This window comes from Felis catus, chromosome D1 (assembly GCF_018350175.1).
Source record: "Felis catus isolate Fca126 chromosome D1, F.catus_Fca126_mat1.0, whole genome shotgun sequence".
NCBI classification, from domain to species: domain Eukaryota; kingdom Metazoa; phylum Chordata; class Mammalia; order Carnivora; family Felidae; genus Felis; species Felis catus.
The window spans coordinates 56,473,801-56,491,425 of NC_058377.1; the positions used below are offsets into that span (position 1 = coordinate 56,473,801).

At 52.7% G+C, this 17,625-nt stretch overlaps 1 protein-coding gene across 1 annotated transcript in view; it reads right to left on the bottom strand.

Annotated features, from left to right (window-relative positions):
* Positions 1–1,111: 1,111 nt before the first annotated feature.
* Positions 1,112–17,625, bottom strand: part of DGAT2 (diacylglycerol O-acyltransferase 2) — a 32,346-nt gene continuing 15,832 nt past the window's right edge. Inside the window, exons 3-8 of the mRNA XM_011286632.3 lie at positions 12,287–12,394; positions 11,823–11,893; positions 5,331–5,535; positions 4,539–4,713; positions 3,953–4,155; positions 1,112–2,299 (exon numbers count right to left, since the gene is read on the bottom strand). Of these exons, the coding sequence (XP_011284934.1) occupies positions 2,145–2,299; positions 3,953–4,155; positions 4,539–4,713; positions 5,331–5,535; positions 11,823–11,893; positions 12,287–12,394 (917 nt within the window). The 3' untranslated portion in view covers positions 1,112–2,144. The remainder of the gene's footprint in view (positions 2,300–3,952; positions 4,156–4,538; positions 4,714–5,330; positions 5,536–11,822; positions 11,894–12,286; positions 12,395–17,625) is intronic.

The following is a 17,625-nucleotide window of genomic DNA, read 5'->3' on the forward strand; positions in this document are numbered from 1 at the left end:
GTTTCCCCTGTCTTTGTTTGCTGCTCTTCCCTGCATTTCCTTCCTGGCCAACTTCTAGTCACCCTTCAAATCCCAGGTTGACATTGAGGTCCCAGTTCAACCAGGCACGCCATGTTGTATGCACAGAGGAGCAGTCCTTGAAGTGGATGAATGAATGGCAAAGAAACTTAGGCGGTGGGAAAGTTGGAATGAGGTCATTTGGTCTCAGCTAAGAGGGGTTCCCAGCTGCGTAGTACTCATTGAATCAAATGGAATTAGAACAGAGAGAGGTGGCATCTTGGGGGACCAGGGTGTGGCATGAAATCATTAAAGCAACAGCAGGCTAGCTCTCCCTCTTTGTGGTATAACCGAGGCCAGAGGCAAGGAACATGGCTTGAGTGATCCACGGAGGACCCTTCTAGTTCTGCCATCTCAGGACCTTAAAAGTGGACAGTAACCCTCTGCCACACACAGTAGACAGCTGTGAGGGGGCTCCAAGGACCCTTGCCTCTAGGCATTCATTCCGTGTATCATCCTTTTGAGTGTGAGTTGGATCTAATGGGGAGAATGTGGCAAAAGTGACAGGATATCACATCCGAGATGAAGTTATAAGAGAACGTGACTTCCACCTTGCACACTCTCTCTGGCTCTTTCTGCTTACTCTCTCTGATGAAGCCAGCTGCCATGTTGTGTTCCATGAACTACTCCATGGAAAGGCCCATGTGGCAAGCAAGCAAGAGTGGCCTCTGGGCAATAGCCAGGGAGGAAGTGAACGCTGCCAGCAGCCGCGTGAATGACCTTGGAAGTGGGTCCTCCCCTGGTCAAGCATGAGGACGACTGCCGCCTGTCTGATTATCTTGACTGTAGCCTTGCGAGAGGCCCTGAGGGAGAGGGTTCTGCTAAGCTATATCTCGGCTACTGACTCTCAGATTGTGTGGTGGACCCAGTGTTGTGTGAAGCCACTGTGTTGTGGAGTCATTTGTTACGCAGGAAAAGATAACCAATACTACCGTACGGCGTGTAGACCACATAGACCAAAGGAGCAAGGGGGAAGGCTTGGCAGGCAGCCCAGATGGGACCATAGCCTCCCCAAGTGTCAGGGGCAAGATGCAGGTCAAGTCCCAGCAATAACTCACAGAGAACTCTTGTTTTCGTTTATTCATTTTGGAATTTACAAAAGTGTGACATGGGACAATCATCTCATCAAGAGAAAACAGAACACACAGAGGGGCTGGGTTTCTTCCCTGGTTCCTCCCCTCTCAGAAAGGCACAAATATGTGAGGCTTGGGTTCGGGGGCCTCCTGTCTTAAGACCAATGTCATGCTCAGAAGGCCAGGCCCCTCTGTGAACAGGATGAGGGACCCTTTCCTCACACTCATACTTGGGTTATGGGCTAAACAAACCGAGGCCACTGGGAAACATGTGAATCAGGCCAAGTCCAGGTCTGTCCTGGGCACATGTTGTCAGCACCCTGTGGAAGACTAGTCACTCCAACTACAACGTGGTGGCTGACTAATCCTGGAGGCGGTGCATCTGGGACAGTGCTGTCCCTAGCACAGGCTGATCGCCACCCTGGTTCTTACCCTGGAGGCCTCAGATTTAAAAGACTAACTGGACTGGAGCTGGAGCATTCCAGATGCTCATTACTGCACTCTTCAAGTTGGGGACAACTGTGCCCTCCAGGTCTTCCCCTTGGTATGAGGGGCCAGGCCTACAGTTAAGTGTGGGGTAGGTATTTTAGAATAGAGGTGTTTGTATTAGAAGTGGCTCCTGCTCCTCATCCTGCAAGTAAAAAGAAGATAACCTAACCCCGGTCTGAGTCGCCAGTGGCTGTCCTTCTTTCCCAGTTAACCAGGACTGAGTTTTGTCTGTAATTTTGGGGAAGGAAGAAGAAGGATTGCTTGAGAAACCATAAAGGCCCAAATGCGTCAGCCACCACCTAGAACAGGACAAATTGGAACTAAAAGAGTTGGAAATATTCACTTTTTCCTTATTAAAAAAGACCTAACATTTGTAATGGTTTAACAAAATTATTATAATTTCTTTTAAATAACCCACAGACACCCATGACGCTTCCAAATTTACAGAACAAAAAAGCATTCGAGAACTTGGTAGAAAACGATTTGTGGCTGGTTCCTCCTAGGAGCTGGCCCCTGAGGGCGGGCTCAGTTCACCTCCAGAACCTCAGTCTCCGGGAGGCCGAACTTGGTCTTGTGCTTGTCGAAGAGCTTCACCAGGGCCTCCATGTACATGCTGTGGTACAGGTCTATGTCCTGCTGGGTTGGGTGCTCCAGCTTGGGGATGGTGATGGGCTCACCCACTGCAGGGATGGGGCAGAGGCCTCTGGTTAGTCAATCCGCTCGGGCCCCCCTGAGAGTCTACCATGAAGTTGATAGCAGTGACCCTGCTCTACGTGCCAACCATGTGCCAGGAACTGTGCCAAACGTGCTCCACCTCAGGTTGTCCCTGTTACAGGGGAGAAGATGGGAGGCTCCAGGGCACGGGAAGGGACCTGCCTCAGGCCACACAGTCACTAAGCAGCAGGTGGGATCAACAGTGGCTGCTCCGAAGGCACTCAGTTGGAAGGTCCCATGTAAGGGTTACGGGACCAAATAATGGCTTTGCTCTTGGTCTGCTCCAGGCAAGTCACTTTGCCTCTCTGAGCCTCAGTTCCCTCACCTGTCACATGGGGCTCCTTCCTCATAGGACTTTGATTAGGATTTTGAAATCACATGACATGCTTTGAAAAGTGTGCTGAGGGAGGAGGAGCCCAACATTCATACATCCATTCATTGCTTTATTTTCTGCATCTCCATGTTCAACTCATTCCAAAGTCCTGGCAAAGACATTTCGGAAATATCTCCCAAGTGCATGCCCTTCTCTCATCACCACTGCCATTCCCTTTGTCCCTAGTGGCTACCACAGGGGCATCCCGCATTGGTCTTGTGGCTTCCATTTTTGACCCTTCTAACCCATTTTCTATCCAGCAGCCCAAGAATCACTTTAAAATGCAACTCTGAACCTCTCCTCCCCAAAGCCCTCAAGTAGCTTTCCATTCTTAAGGTGAAGAGCAAACTAGTTCACACTGCCCACAGGAGCCTGTCCCTCTCCAGCCACACGTGTGCATGGATATGTCCCTGCTGCCTCAGAGCGGTCAGACCCGGTATAGGATTTGCACGTAACAAGAGTCAAGAGTGAGTCTGGGTCCTGTCACCCAAGATGCAGGCAGTTAGTCTTTGTACAAATACAAAGCAAAACACCTGACCCTGATAACTCAAAATATCTACGTGAGCTTTGGCCCCTAAAGTCCATGGCTTGCGGCCTACACACTTTTGTGTGATCTCTGGCTTGTGAGACACACACACATACACACACACACCCAGAACAACACAGCTGAGGGACAAGTGCTCCCAGTTTTTGCTATACTTCTCAGAGGACTATGCTCCAGTCATGTTGATGTTTTTCTTTCTGTTCCTCAAAAATCTATACAATCTTGCTGCGGGAACTTCACTTAAGCTAATGTTTCTGACAAAAAAAAAAAAAAACAAAAAACAAAAACCTCTCTTCTTCCTGTCTTTTGCTAGATAATTCCTATTCAGTTAGAAGTGGAAGAGTCACCGCTTCTCGGAGGTCCACTGCCACCCCCCAGAGCACCCTGTACATTCCCCTTCCCCTCACACCCCCTCCTGGTCTTTGCTTGACAGACTGGTCTTCCTGATCTTCCCTGACAGACTCCTGGGCCCTGCAAACACGGACCGTTAAGTCTTGTTTTCTCATCTGGCGCTGCTTGGCTCACAGTGATGGAACTATCTCCACCCCCACTGGCCGTTCCCATCAGCACCCAAACATGTCCACAGCTGCATGGTTTAGAGCATGGACATCAGAGCCAGAGGGCCTGCATGTGAATCTTGACTCTACCACAAACTAGCAGTGGGGCACCTCGAGTTCAGGGGCCGCAGGCAGGGGAGCTCACCAATGGTAGTGATGGGCTTGGAGTAGGGCACCAGCCCCCAGGTGTCAGAGGAGAAGAGGCCTCGGCCATGGAAGATGCATGGGGCAAAGCCAATGTACTTCTGGAACTTCTTCTGGACCCATCGGCCCCAGGAGCCCTCTTCAAAGATCACCTGCTTGTATACTTCATTCTCCCCGAAGGAGTAGGTGGGAACCAGGTCAGCTCTGGAAGGGAGAAGCCAGAGTCAGTCACACCCTAACTGCTGGCCTCTGATCTCCCAGCAGCATGACTTATTTGGCCCCAGGGCACAGTCTTGCACATGAGCTTGGCCTGTAGCCCACCTGCAGGAGCCCAGGAAACACAGGCTGCATCTCTGCCCCACTCAGACACTCAGGCTACACTTGGGCAAACTTGGTCTGAAGCTCTGGCATCCAACCTCTCCTCTCCCACAGGATGGCAAATTCCCATCTGTGCCTTCCTGGGGTTTGGGCCTTGCTTCTAGGAGCAAGGAGTTGCTTTGTTTGGGCCAAACAAAGCTTTGGAGGGCTGTGCATGCATGTGCATGCTGGTGTGCATGCGTGTGCATGTGTGTGCAGGAGGCACTTACCCGTGGCGTAGGGCCAGTTTTACAAAGCCCTTGCGATTGCGCAGAGTGACTGCGTTCTTGCCAGGCATGGAGCTCAGGGACTCGGCTGCACCCCCCACTACGATGATGATGGCATTGCCACTCCCATTCTTTGAAAGCAAGTAGTCTATGGTGTCCCTGTTCACAGGGCAAATGCCTGGCAGGGAGAAGGACATAGAGTCAGGGCTGCCCATAAATGCACTCCCTACCCCCTTCATACAGCCAAACATAAACAGAAAGAGCCCTGGCCTTAGGCTCCAGACCTAACCCAGCCACTAGAAGCTGTATGGCCCTGCATAAGCTATTTCTTTTTCTGAGCCTTGGCTTACTTATGTGTAAAATGGAGATAATGATACAAGGTTGTTTAGGGAACTTGTTCATTTGGCAAACACTCCCCGAGGTCCTAACACTGCCAGGCTATTGCTAGGTGCTGGGGATCCCAGCGAATCAGGGTGGCAGGGGCCGCAGGCCGGTGGATAAGGACAGATCCACAGAAAGTGATTAGGCTGTGCAAAGGGCAGCACAGGGGCTGGGTTGCCCAGAAAAGGAGTCAGAGCAAGCATCGTAGGGAAGATGTTATCGAAACCGAATCCTGAAGGATGCATGAATGACCCTGCTCAGCCCTGACCCACCATGCCTATGGCCAACTGCACCTCTGAGCACAGGACCAGCCGCTGGGGCACGGTATATGGGCTTCCTGACCTCTCTATCACCTTGCTCAGTGGAAAGGCTCAGGCCTGGACAAGAGTGCAGCAGGGGCAGGCAGATTCTCACCTCCAGACATCAGGTATTCCCTCAGCACCGGCATCCGGAAGTTGCCGGCCAGCGTGGCCAGGTAGGGCCTTATGCCGGGGAACTTCTTGCTCACTTCTGTGGCCTCTGTGCTGAAGTTACAGAAGGCACCCAGGCCCATGATGCCATGGGGGTGGTATCCAAAGATGTAGTTCCTGGTGGTCAACAGGTTGTGTGTCTTCACCAGCTGCAGGGTAAAACTCAGGTCAGAGGAAACTGCCAGGAGAAGGGTACCGGGGCACGCCCAGGAGACAGGGGAGGGACTGCGTGTGTCATGCCCGATGAGACCCTGGGCCTGAAGGACCGGAGGGTCTCTGCACACCTGACCTCAGACTCTTGGCAATTGGCATTTAGACTGTGAGTCCCCAGGGACTCACAGGGAGGGGGGAACTTTCTCTCTCATGCCCTTACTTCTCCAGCCAGACACAACAGGTCCCCTTATCTGTACGCTGCTCTCCTCCTGGACCCATTCTCCTCATCCAACCCCTGCCGCTCTCAGATAAAGAGGGGTGTCCAGTTTTCGTTGGGGTAAAGTCCACATCCTTCGGTTAGGGCAGAAAAGGGACAATGCAGCTGGCCTGAATGGAAACTTCCTTCCAGGCAGCAAGGCTCAGCTAGTGCTGCGTTGCAGGGAAGTCAGGCAAGCAATAGCCCTGTGCCGGCCGCAGTGGGGGTGGGGGATCAGCTGTACGGCCAGGCAGCTGACCTGTGGTACTATCAACAAAGCTGGGATGCTCTAAAGAAGGACTGGCTTCCATGAGGGCTGCCCCCTCCCCTGGGGCTGGTGGCCTGGAGGGTGGGGTGGGTGGTATAGTTTCCCTATACCCTGAGGCACCTACCCAGCATTGCAAGGAACTTGGTAGGGGTAGAGGCACTGAAATGGATGGAAAGCAAGGGCATTTGGCTCAGAAAACATCACTTCTTTTCTGATTAGACAAGTAATAAATAATCATAGAGCATTTAAAAAATACAGGCTCTGTGCTCTGTGCTAACAGTGCAGAGCCTGCTTAGAATTCTCTCTCTCTCTCTCTCTCTCTCTCTCTCTCTCTGCCTCTCCCCCACTCTCTCTTTCTCTCTCTTTCAAAAATAAATAAACATTTTTAAAAAATACAGGAGAGGTGCCTGGATGGCTCAGTCAGTTAAGCGTCCCACTTTGACTTAGGTCCTGATCTCATGGTTCGTGGGTTCAAGCCCTGCGTCAGCTCTGTGCTCACAGCTTGGAGCCTGGTGTTCTCTCTGTCCTTCCCCCATTCACGCTCTGTCTCTCTCTCAAAAATAAAAACAAACATTGACAAATTTGTGTTTAAATACAGGGAAGTAAAAAGAAAATCCAAAGTACCTGTCCTATCTCCAATCCTGATAAACCACTCTGATGTGTTGAATCCTTTTGTCACTCAAATACACACATGCTCTTTTTTAAAAACCACAAAATTAAGGGCACATGGTTGACATCATTTTTCTACCAAGCATATCATAACTATTTTTCCTACCACGATCCCTCATTAACATGTCTCTCAGGGCTGCATTATTCTGTCACACAGCTATGCTGCACAAAATAGAATTATAATCAAACTCCGATTGATGGATCTTTAAAAACCTTCTAAAATTTCCTTCAGAAAGAATGCTTCCATAAGTATCTTATTTTTGTCCACATATCTGATTGTTTGACAAACTTCTAGAAATACAATTCCTGGGTCAAAGGGTATGAACATTTTGGTCTTGTGGGCTGCCCTGCCTCCAGAGGGGTGGCACCGATAACATTCCTACTTGCTGTGTTTGAAAGTACCCACGTCCCTGCACTGGTGCCAGCTAGAGGCAAGGCATGGGCCAACGGCAGAATGTCAGGAGCCCGGATTTACCAGGACTCCAGGTTTGGGAACCCCCATCTGAGGGAAGGATCTTGTGCTCAATCTGGGGCGAGGGGGTGCTGGCGGCTGGCCCTGGGAAGCTGACATCTGAATCTTCAGGTGACAGAGGCCTGAGGGGGATGGTGTCGATGGTGGCCGGCACCATTCCCAGTTTGGTAACTGCCAGAACGTGCGCGAGCAACACCCTATGAGTTTCACCCTCTGTTGCTTGGGCCTTCCTTACTCTTCCTCTTCCTCTTTGCCTTTGGCAAGCACATTCAAGTTGTTCAAGAACTCAACCAACTCGAAGCTGCCCCCTACATAAACGGGAAACAGCAGCAGTGTAGGTCCTGACTATTGGGTAGGGGGCAGCGAGGGGTTGTAAAGGGGGCCTGGCGTTACACGAGCCTTGCAAGGAAACTGCTCCGAGATTTTGCCTCCTGAGGAGCAGGTATGCCCACCACACTAGCTCGCAGTAAAGTGGACCCTGGGGCTGGCTTCTAGGCGATGGGATGGTGTCAAGGTAAGAACTGAGCAGCCAGCACCGCATTGATGACCTGCCCCAGACTGAATGCTGGGTCTGGGAGTCCAAGACCTAGAATGGGCTGGAGGAACCTTGACCTAGGCCGTTTCTTTGATCACAAGGTAGAGACTGAGGCCTAGAGAAAGGAGATTGCAGCGAATCCTACACCACCTCTAGACCAGGCCACCCAGTGGGCTCTTCTCTGAGCCGCTGGGATCAAGTGCGCCACCTGGTGGAAGCCCAGCTGGCTCTTTAAATCAACTCCCCCCATGTGTCTATCTGGTGGGGCACTTGGTTAAGTGTGCTACCCCGAGGTACACTGCAGGTTAACGGCCCTTGGGGCAGTCACCGGAAGAACAGGCATCTGGTCGGCTTTGATCTGTCTTCATGCCACACTCCCTGCCCCCCAAGGCTGGACAGAGCGTCCATTCTGGAGGGAGAAGGAAGGCACTGACACGCTGGCTCCTGTGTCCCCTGTTTCCCATGGCAGAGTTGCAGCCCCAGAAGTTTCCCAGGCCAGGCCTGCTTGCTAACATGAGTGAGGAACACATCCTGGCAAGTTGCTTCTCCCACGCTGCCTCCTAGGGCAAGAAAGGTGCGCAGATAGGCTTGTCGTACCCTGGCACCAAACAGAGGAAGAAATTCAGAACCAGAGAGGAGCAGAGACTTGCCTAAGCTTACACAGCATTGCACGAAGGCAGAGGAACGTAGGAGGGAGAACATGGGCCCTGAAGCCAACAGCTTTGGTTCCTATACCTGCCCTGCTCCTGCCTTGCTCTGGGACCTCGGGACAGTCCCTCCTCCCTGGGCCTCAGTAGGACCATCTGGGAAATGAGCAGATGGACAGATAGATAATTCTAAGCTCAGAGAGTCTTTCCTAATCTCCTTTCCAAAGATCCTGCCTATTCCTCAGGGATTAGTGACCCAGGCACTTCCTCTCCTCCTCCAGGTAGCTGGTGGTCCTGGTGGCTGCCGCTAACACATGAGCTCTCCTGTGCGGGGAGAAGGGAGGCTCTGAGGGCTCACTGACCTGCTCTAGTGGCAAAGCGCCATGCAAAGAAGGGAGTGGGGAGGTGTGGGTGGGTGCGTACAGCTAGAGATCATTCCATAACCACTGATATGAGGCCAGGAGAAGCGGGAGGACCAGAAGGGCCACACAGAACACCACAGGGAGTCAGCCCTGACGTGAAGACACCAAGGCCAAACCCTCCCTGCACAGAAGAGGAGCCTGAAGCCCTGAGGATCAGGGGCTGGGCCAAGATCACCAATAGGTAAGCGCAGAGCCCAGGCTGAGGCTCAATGCCCTGGCCTGCCTCATGCCCAGGCTGGCTTTGGTCCTGGTGCCTAGGGGCCCTCCCAGGGCCAGCTCACATGTGCCCTGCAGCTCCAACTCCCAGGTGAATTCTTGGAATGGAAGTGTGAAAAGGGACACAGGGTTTGTTTTGGTTCTTTTGGAAGTGTGGACATCAGTGGGAGGGGCACCTGTTTGCCCCAGCTTTGACCAAGGGTCACTGGGTCATCCTGTTCTGGGTGGAGGAGGCTACTGGCCTTGAGGAAGTTTCCAGAGGGATAGGCTGCTCTAATCACTGGGGCCTGGCCCCTGAGGTAAGGGTCCCAGCAGAGAGAACAGAGGCCATAATCCCTCACATCCAATCATAATTGACCACTTTTTATTATAATAACAGCTCCATTTTGCAAGTGAGGCTAACGAGGCTCAGCGAGCTTGAGAAAGTGTGTCTTGTGGTCCCACGGGCAGAAAGTGACAGTTTAGCAGAATCTGCCAGATCGTGAGCCCACCTAAATGGGACCAGGGCTGACTCCTATGTGTCCCCATGCCTAGCACAGAGCCCAGTGCTGTACAGGGAACAAAAACTGTTGGTCAATGAATAGAGTGACAGAGCAGGAACTTAACCCAGGTCTCTAACCACAGGCAGAGAGAGGGAGACCCAGGAAGTGGGGCTCAATCCAATGGGGAAATCCGGCATTGCAGCTCTTCCAGAGAAACAGGCAATAGGAATTTAGTGGGGAAAAGCCTGGGGCTTGCATTCTAGTACTAACGCTGGCACAGACTTCCCGTGCAACCTGGACTGGACCCTGCCCCTCTTTGGGACTCAGTTTTCTCACTTCCAGACTGAGCGGGTTGGGTCTTATGATACAGTATTGTCCCAGCAACAACAGCCTTGAACCCCCTGCAGCCAGAGAGATGGAGTCAGGGAAAGGCAGGAGTGGGAACTCTGGCCCCCAGGATCCTGGGAAAACTGGCTCAGACTGGGGTGTGTAAAGGGCACGCCCTCCCAATACTGAGTACAGTGGGGAAGAATGGAGGGTTACCTGGCCACCTCCTCCAGGCAGCATGCCAGGATGTCTAGTCGCTGACTCACAACAGCAAACATACACCACCCTGCACACATTCACTCTCACACACACTGCTTCTGCTTTTCAAACCCCACTGCTTTCTGCTGGGCTACCCTAAGCAGCTAGGGTGTGCCAGCGCTGGGATGCTCAGCGAGCTGGCCAGACAGGTCTTTCCCCTGCAGGAAAAACCTTCAGGATTCTGCCAGAGTTAGCCACAACCCCCCAGCATTGCCCACATGCACCATGGCCCACATGCCTCTGCCTTGCCAGCCTGGCTTGTAACCTGTCGGCCGACGGCCAGAGAAAGATGAGAAGAAGTCCAGACCAAGCCACCATTTATACCATCAGGACCTTGAGGTTGGCCCCAGAGAAGACAGGTGCTTAGAAGGCCAGTGTGTACCAGAGCAGCCAATGATACAGAAGAAAGAAAACTCAGAGACCAACTTAGGTTGAGACTACGTTGGGGAGACTGTGGGGAGACTGCATGCTGGTAGGGATGGTGCCTCACTGAAGGTCATACTGGGCTCTTCGAGCCTACATCCTCCAAGCCTGAGCGAAGCCTGAGTACCTACGTGAGCTTATTTCCTACAGCTCTGCCGTACAGGGAGACAGTGTGCTGTGATGGGAACAGTCCAGACTTGAGGCAAGACAGGAACTGGAACTTCAGCTCAAATTGCTCCTAGCTTCATTCAGCTTTATTACTCTCTGACCTTCAGGCTTTTCTTCTGTGAAAGGGGGATAAAATGAATACCCGCCCACAGGGTACTGTGGGGGTTAAAGGGAGCTCCTTGAAGAAAGGTGCTGGTTTCTAGAAAGCTCCCAATAAATGGAGATCCTCCTTCTCCACTCTACCTCTTCAACATCCCCCACACTCCAGACTTCTTCTCAAACTCAGGTGCCTATGTGTTCATTGGTTTCCATGCCTCTTCAGTGCTACTCCTCTTTAAGATGGAGTTCTAGGAGCACGTCCTCCAGAAGCCTCCCCTGAGCACTTCAGCAACCAGGGCCTCACTCTTCTCTCACTGCACATCTCATTTCCTGGGCCCTAATTCCCAGGGTCATGAGCCCCAGCGACCTACCTGCAACTGGCCGAGAGAAGCGATATCGTTCAAGAGCTTCAGAAGGAAAAAAAGCCCCCCACACTTACTGCTTTAAGTTGCGCCCGTGGTTCAGGTCAGATGGACTTGAAACTACCTTAGTGTTGCTCTTGATAAATCACTGCCATTTTAAGTTGTGCCTTTAATATTGACTCAAAGGCAGACAAGCAACGGCCATAATATCTATTGTTATGTGCTCCTTCTATCACGAAGGATCTCAGTGTCCGAAACCTCTTTTAGCCAAATGCTAGAACAAGTCTTGTTTCCCCAAGAAACTTGCAAGCGTCTTCCTTTCCCAAAATAAAAACCAACAACTATCATGTTTTCATGTTTGCCCTGGCTGCCAGGAAGCTCAGAGTTGACCACGAAGCTCAACCTCTGCAACTTTGTTGGACTCGTATGGCTGAAATACTAGTATTTTTTCCTTCAAGTCTTGACTTTTCCTTTTACCCGGTATCACACTGTATGTATCCCAAATTGCCTCAAATCCTGCATCAGTTGAGGTAGAATATGAACATATGTTCATAGTGGAAGCGGTCACATGGTTCAGCTGAGCACACTTGGTAACTGTGGATGGATGAATTAAGGCTTAAGTTCCGATTTCTCAACCATGTCTGTCCTGATACCCAGGGTAACACCCACAAGTCTTTACCTGGATGGGAAAGTAGTCTCGAAAGTAGCGCCACACAGCCCAGTTTCGGACCCACTGTGATCTCCTGCCACCTTCCAGGAAACAAAATACAGCATTGAGAAGGAGTGGGAGTAGCGTGGGCAAGGCAGATAAGACAGAGCCCCTGTGAGACCCTGAGTTGGGGGCCTACCACCCTGTGGAGCATCTCCTCCCCCCTTCCTGCCAGGCCCTTTGCCACCTTTGTTCCCTCGCGTTATGCAAACCCTTGACTGAATGGGAGCTCCTCTGAGGACCTGGGTGGTGCCCTCTGAGGGGCTTTTAACACCTCAGACCACCCCCTGGGCTGGCTCCAGGTTTTCCCCTTATTAAGTGCTAAGGAAAAAGGGGCGGCACTCACGCTGAGGAAGTTCGCTGAGGAAGTTCACGGTGGGCAGGAGGGAGCATCCCAAGGGCGAGGGGGTGGGGCTGGGAGGCTGTGCTCTCACCTTTCTTGGGCGTGTTCCAGTCAAACGCCAGCCAGGTGAAGTAGAGCACTGCGATGAGCCAACAGTCGGTGCAGAATGTGTACATGAGGATGGCGCTGCAGGCCACTCCTGGTGGGGGAGCAGAAGGCCACAGATCAGGCCCTGGGGTCCCCGGGGGGGGGGGGCTCTGTTTCCCCCTGGGCAAAGGCTCACCAATGACAGGACCCAGGCACAGCTGGGGCCGCGGGCAGAGAAGGCCTGTAGCCACAGCCTGGGGAGGAGCAGGCTCCCGGGGACAAGAGCCTCATCTAGATTCTGATGGGCGTCCCTGGTGTCGAGGGGCTCATGGGCTCCATGTGGTCTGGGCAGTAGTGCTGGGGAAGCCATCCTTGGAGCTGCTCTTTCTGGCCTTTCCTCGCACATTCTCCCAACCCCGGTACCTCACCCCCCCATCGTTACCGTGGACACAGGGAGGGACCTGCCAAGTGCCTCTACATCTCAGGACTTGGGTGGAGCCACTGTCTCACGTGTGAGGCCGGGAGACTTTATCCCATTTTGGAAATGAGAACACCAGGGCTCGAGGAGGAGGTAACATGCCCAAGGTCACCCAGCAGGATGGTGGCAGAGCCAGGATTCAAACTCAAGCTGGACCAGTAAAACCAAAATTTGCACCAGGCTTTAGAAGTTCACCCAAAATCAGGGCGCCTGGGTGACTCAGTGGGTTGAGCTTCAGACTTCAGCTCTGGTAATGTTTTCACGGTCATGAGTTTGAACCCCGCTGTCAGCCTGTCAGCATAGAGCCTGCTTTGGATCCTCTGTCCCCCCTTTTCTCTGCCCCTTCCTTCTTACTCTCCCTCTCAAAAAATAAAAAAACATTAAAAATAAAAAAAAAAAGAAATTCACCCCAAATCAGAAGCCCCAGACTGCCACCAGAGGGGCCTGACAGAGATGGATTCCTGCCCCAGGAGGAGGGCCGTCTTCTACCAACATAATGGAGCAGCAGGCAGTCCCAGGCCAAAGCCCAGAGCCCATAGGCCCCCTTGCAAAACCCCAACAGGGCCCCCAGATGACTGTCTGGGTCCAGCTTCCATGCAATCACTCCTTTCTGGGTCTCCTGGCCCTAACATTGAATAACGTGGCACAGAAAGGAAGGAAGGTCTGTGCCAGAGCTGGTTTACCTCATGGCTGGCCCCTAGACGGCTTCCTCAGGGCCTCTCTTCTTCCCACTTCTACCCAGCCATCAAGGTCTAGCTCAGACCAGATCTCTTCAAGATCTGTTCTCCAGTATCACACTACCCTTCCACACGGACCTCTCACCTCTGAATTCTTCACACTAGGGAAGGGGGGCACATCTTCTTTGCTCCCTGGCACTCAGTCTAGGGCTGGGGGCAGCAGGCACTCATGCTTGCAGAAGCGTGGCTTCCGTCTAGCACCCTCTCCACTGCTCAGGGGGCGAAGTCAACCCTTGTTGTATGCCCACTCTGCTGGGCCCTGTGCTGGTCATGGGTGCTCCAGGGCTGCCCGGCTCTGCAACCCATGCCCTCTCTTCTTCCCGTTATGCTGAGCCTTCTCTGGTTTAATGAGGGACAGGGAAGGTCTGGACGGACTCTCCATGAGCCTAAGAGCAGGAAAATGGTGGGCCCTTGTCATCCACAATCCAGTTCTGTTCTACTCCTGAGCTAACCTCTCTCAAGGTAGCTGAATACAGCACAACTATCTTGGAAGGGGCAATGAACATAGAGTGACCGGGCATCCAGCCTTACAGGACCAGCTTAGGAGCGTGACATCACAGATGGGGAAGGTGAGTCTCTAGGGAAGCGTTTGCAGTCTACAAAACTTTGTTAAAGGTAAACTGGGAAGTATTTGAAGCAGCTTGGTGAGTGGCTATGCCTAAGTTAAGGTCACTAACAAAGTCACTCACACTGTTGAGCAGTTGCCTTTGGTGCCCTTTCTTAAGCCTGGGACAAGGGCCATTCTAGCCCTCTAGACTCCAACAGGCACCCAAGCTCTTTCAGAGGCCAGGCGAATTCTCCAGGTAGGGCCTGGGCAGGGAGGGCCCTGAGGTTCAGGCTAGGGTTTGAGCATCCTGGAAATCTAGCTGCCATCAAACCCCCAACTCTCCTAAGGGGAAGAATGACCAGGGGATGCTGAGCCACAGGCCCCGATGCCCCACTGCCTCAACGTCTGGGCTCTCTGGGAGGGTGAGAATCCCTACCTACTGTCCTCACTCTGGTGCTAAGGCAGCCTGGATGGAGAGAGAGAGAACCAATGGAGAATCTAGAGACTGTATGCTAGTTCTGGACTTTCTCAGCCCAGGTGGCCACTCTCCTTAAGCCCCACATGTCCACAGCATGAGCCAGACTACTTCCTGCACACAGCCCTTCAGCCTGAGCTCCCTGGGAGCTGGAACAGTGCCCTAATTACCTCTCCAGCCCTAGCAGTCAGCCCAGAAAAGGCTTCCTGAACAAAAAATGACCTGAACCCACGAAATGGCCTCCTTTCTCAGAGCCTGACCCCAGTCCTCTGAACAAAAGGCTCCCTGCTTCACCATCGTGGGCTACAGGGCTGCAGCCAGAAGCCCCATCACAGGGTCCATGAAGTGAAAACAACTACTTAAAGACCCTGCTGGCTCCATGCGTGGAAGGCCCGCGGCCACCTTCACAATCGCCCCCTCCCCACATCTGGGTGAAGCTGGTGATTCAAAACTCTCGTCACCAAGGCCCGTGAGCAGGGTGGCCTGTGACTGCTCAGTGGCAGGGAGGCAGCAGGCCCGTGATGAGTGTGGACGCGCTCTTCGTGAAGCCTTAGCCCCGCCACTCATCAGGTGCGGCCCCTCCTTGAGCCTCAATGTTCTCACGGGGTGTTGGGAAGGTTACATGAGACGATGTGAAAAAGAGCTTCACACACAGCTAAGTGTCCCCTCTGGACATCCATAGACTTGGACCGGGAACAAAATAACACCTTTAATTTGTACCCATATCTTAGGGAAATTCCGTATTTCCTTCATTTACGCGTGTAACACACCCCCGTAGGATTAGCAGTGACACCAACAGAGAACAAAGGTGCTTGCGTTTCCCATCTACAGCAGTGGCAGATATCTTAAAAAATGATTTATTCTCATCACTACTTACGAATTATAGTAACGGTAAAAAAAATTGTAGTAATCATTAAGCCTGCTGCTAGATCTTTCTATTTAACGTAATAATAGAGAGGCGCACGTGTTACTGTACATCTAATTCGATTTCTTAAATGCACACATATTTACACTTCAATATCACTGGTTTTCTCTGAAATCCCCTATCCTTTGCATGACACATTTAAACACGCTGAGGAAGTCGTATAGCCTTTGCCACAAGGCCAGAGGATCCACTGCATGAAAATGGTAAAGAGTCACTCTGTTCAGAGGTAGGTGATGGGGCCAGAGCAGCCTCTGTAACACGGGATGAGCCTCTGCCAGTGGATTTGGGTGGGAGCAGGAAGGAGTGGTGGGCTGCCCAGGGCAATAATTAGCGGCAGCTCAGCACACCTACCCATCCAACCGGGCTTGAGTCCCACCTACACGAGGGCGTTGGGAAGATGCCGGGCCGGTTTCTGGGCTATGTTGGACTTGATCAATTGTTAACCTTCAACTTGAGGCCAGTCCCTGTTGCACACTGCATGGACTGGGGTTCTACCTGCTGCTCTGCTCCCCATCAGCCACGCTCTGACCCACTAAGCCAGGGATAGTGGGGGCTTCTTGGTACGAGTGGAGACAGAGGGACCTGCTACAGCAGGCTGCGCAGGTGTCTGGGAGGCTGTAGCCTGTGGGGTCCTGTCCTGGTCCCACTACTTCCTCCTCATTCTGGGTAAGGCTCTGCCCCTCTGGGCTCTCTACTCTAGGACCCTTATAAGTGGCCAAATGTAGTCCAAGGTGGCGGTTTGAGCCCTAAGGGAGCCAGTTTAATGGGCTCTGTTCCCCAGACCTGTGTTGACCTCGTAAAGTCCCTGTAAGAATCTGAGGACCGTAGTTGCCCTTCACCCCAGAAAAAGGTACACATATTCTCACATATAATTCTTCACCTAATTTGGAGGGTTCATGGTCCTCTCCCTAAAGCCCACTCTTGGGCCTAAAGGTGAAAAGGGGCTATTTCAGGGGCGCCTGGGTGGCGCAGTCGGTTAAGCGTCCGACTTCAGCCAGGTCACGATCTCGCGGTCCGTGAGTTCAAGCCCCGCGTCGGGCTCTGGGCTGATGGCTCAGAGCCTGGAGCCTGTTTCCGATTCTGTGTCTCCCTCTCTCTCTGGCCCTCCCCCGTTCATGCTCTGTCTCTCTCTGTCCCAAAAATAAATAAACGTTGAAAAAAATTAAAAAAAAAAAAAAAAAAGAAAAGAAAAGGGGCTATTTCAGACCAGGTCCACTAACTCTGAGCTCTCTGGGAAGGTGGGCTCCCTGGAGGGTGCACTGGGCTTCTACCCAGATCCCAACTGTGCCACTTAACGGGCTTCACGGTCTCAGAGAGTCACCGAGCCTCTAAGCTTCCATTTCCTCACCTGTGAAGTAGAAAGTCAAGGAAAGGCACATCAAGTGCCTGGTACACTGTGGGAGCTTGATATACAGCACCCTGTCCCATCCCTCTGCCCGCCAAAGGAAGGGAGGGGCAGCACGGAACTGCCCTGGAAATGTGGTCTCAGAGGCCCCCACGCCTCCTGGAAGGACAGCCGCTTTGCACTGACAGGGCAACTCGTGATAAACCCCATCAGCCCGGACAATCTTAAAGAGTGGTGTGCCCCGAAGCACTCTCCACAGGCACTGGAATGTGCTCTGTGATACTCTGTCCTGACTTGCTGGGAGGCCACTCACTATGCTGAGAACACAGGAGCCTGGGGAAGAAGCGAGGCTGCTGGGAGAGCAGGGGCTGGCACGCACAGGGGCCCTTTCCTCCTCCCAGACAATCCCCCACGGCCCGACTCTGGTCTGGCAGCCCAGGGCCAGGGAACGAGTGCTTGACCAAGCTGGACCTGTAGTAGCCAAAGCACTGCCAGGGGAGGGGCTGAGAGAGAGAGAGAGAGAGGCTTTAAATGTGCCAGAGGGAGTAGCTGGGGACTGTGTCGGGCAGAGGGTACCAACAGCTGGGAGGGGGTCTGAGGGCACATCCCAACAGCAGCTCCCATACAACGGGGGCCCACCGTGACCAGGCCCTGTGCTGCAGGCTCTCATCCCTTATCTTCAAGTCCCACAAAGGACGCATGGAGTCAGCAGCACTTTTGTCACATCTGCAAAGAGGAAACACTTTCAGAGAGCTCCGGGTCACAGAGCTTGCCTGTGGTAGAGTCACGACTCAAACCCGCACCGTACCACACTAAAGCAAAGCTGCACACCTACT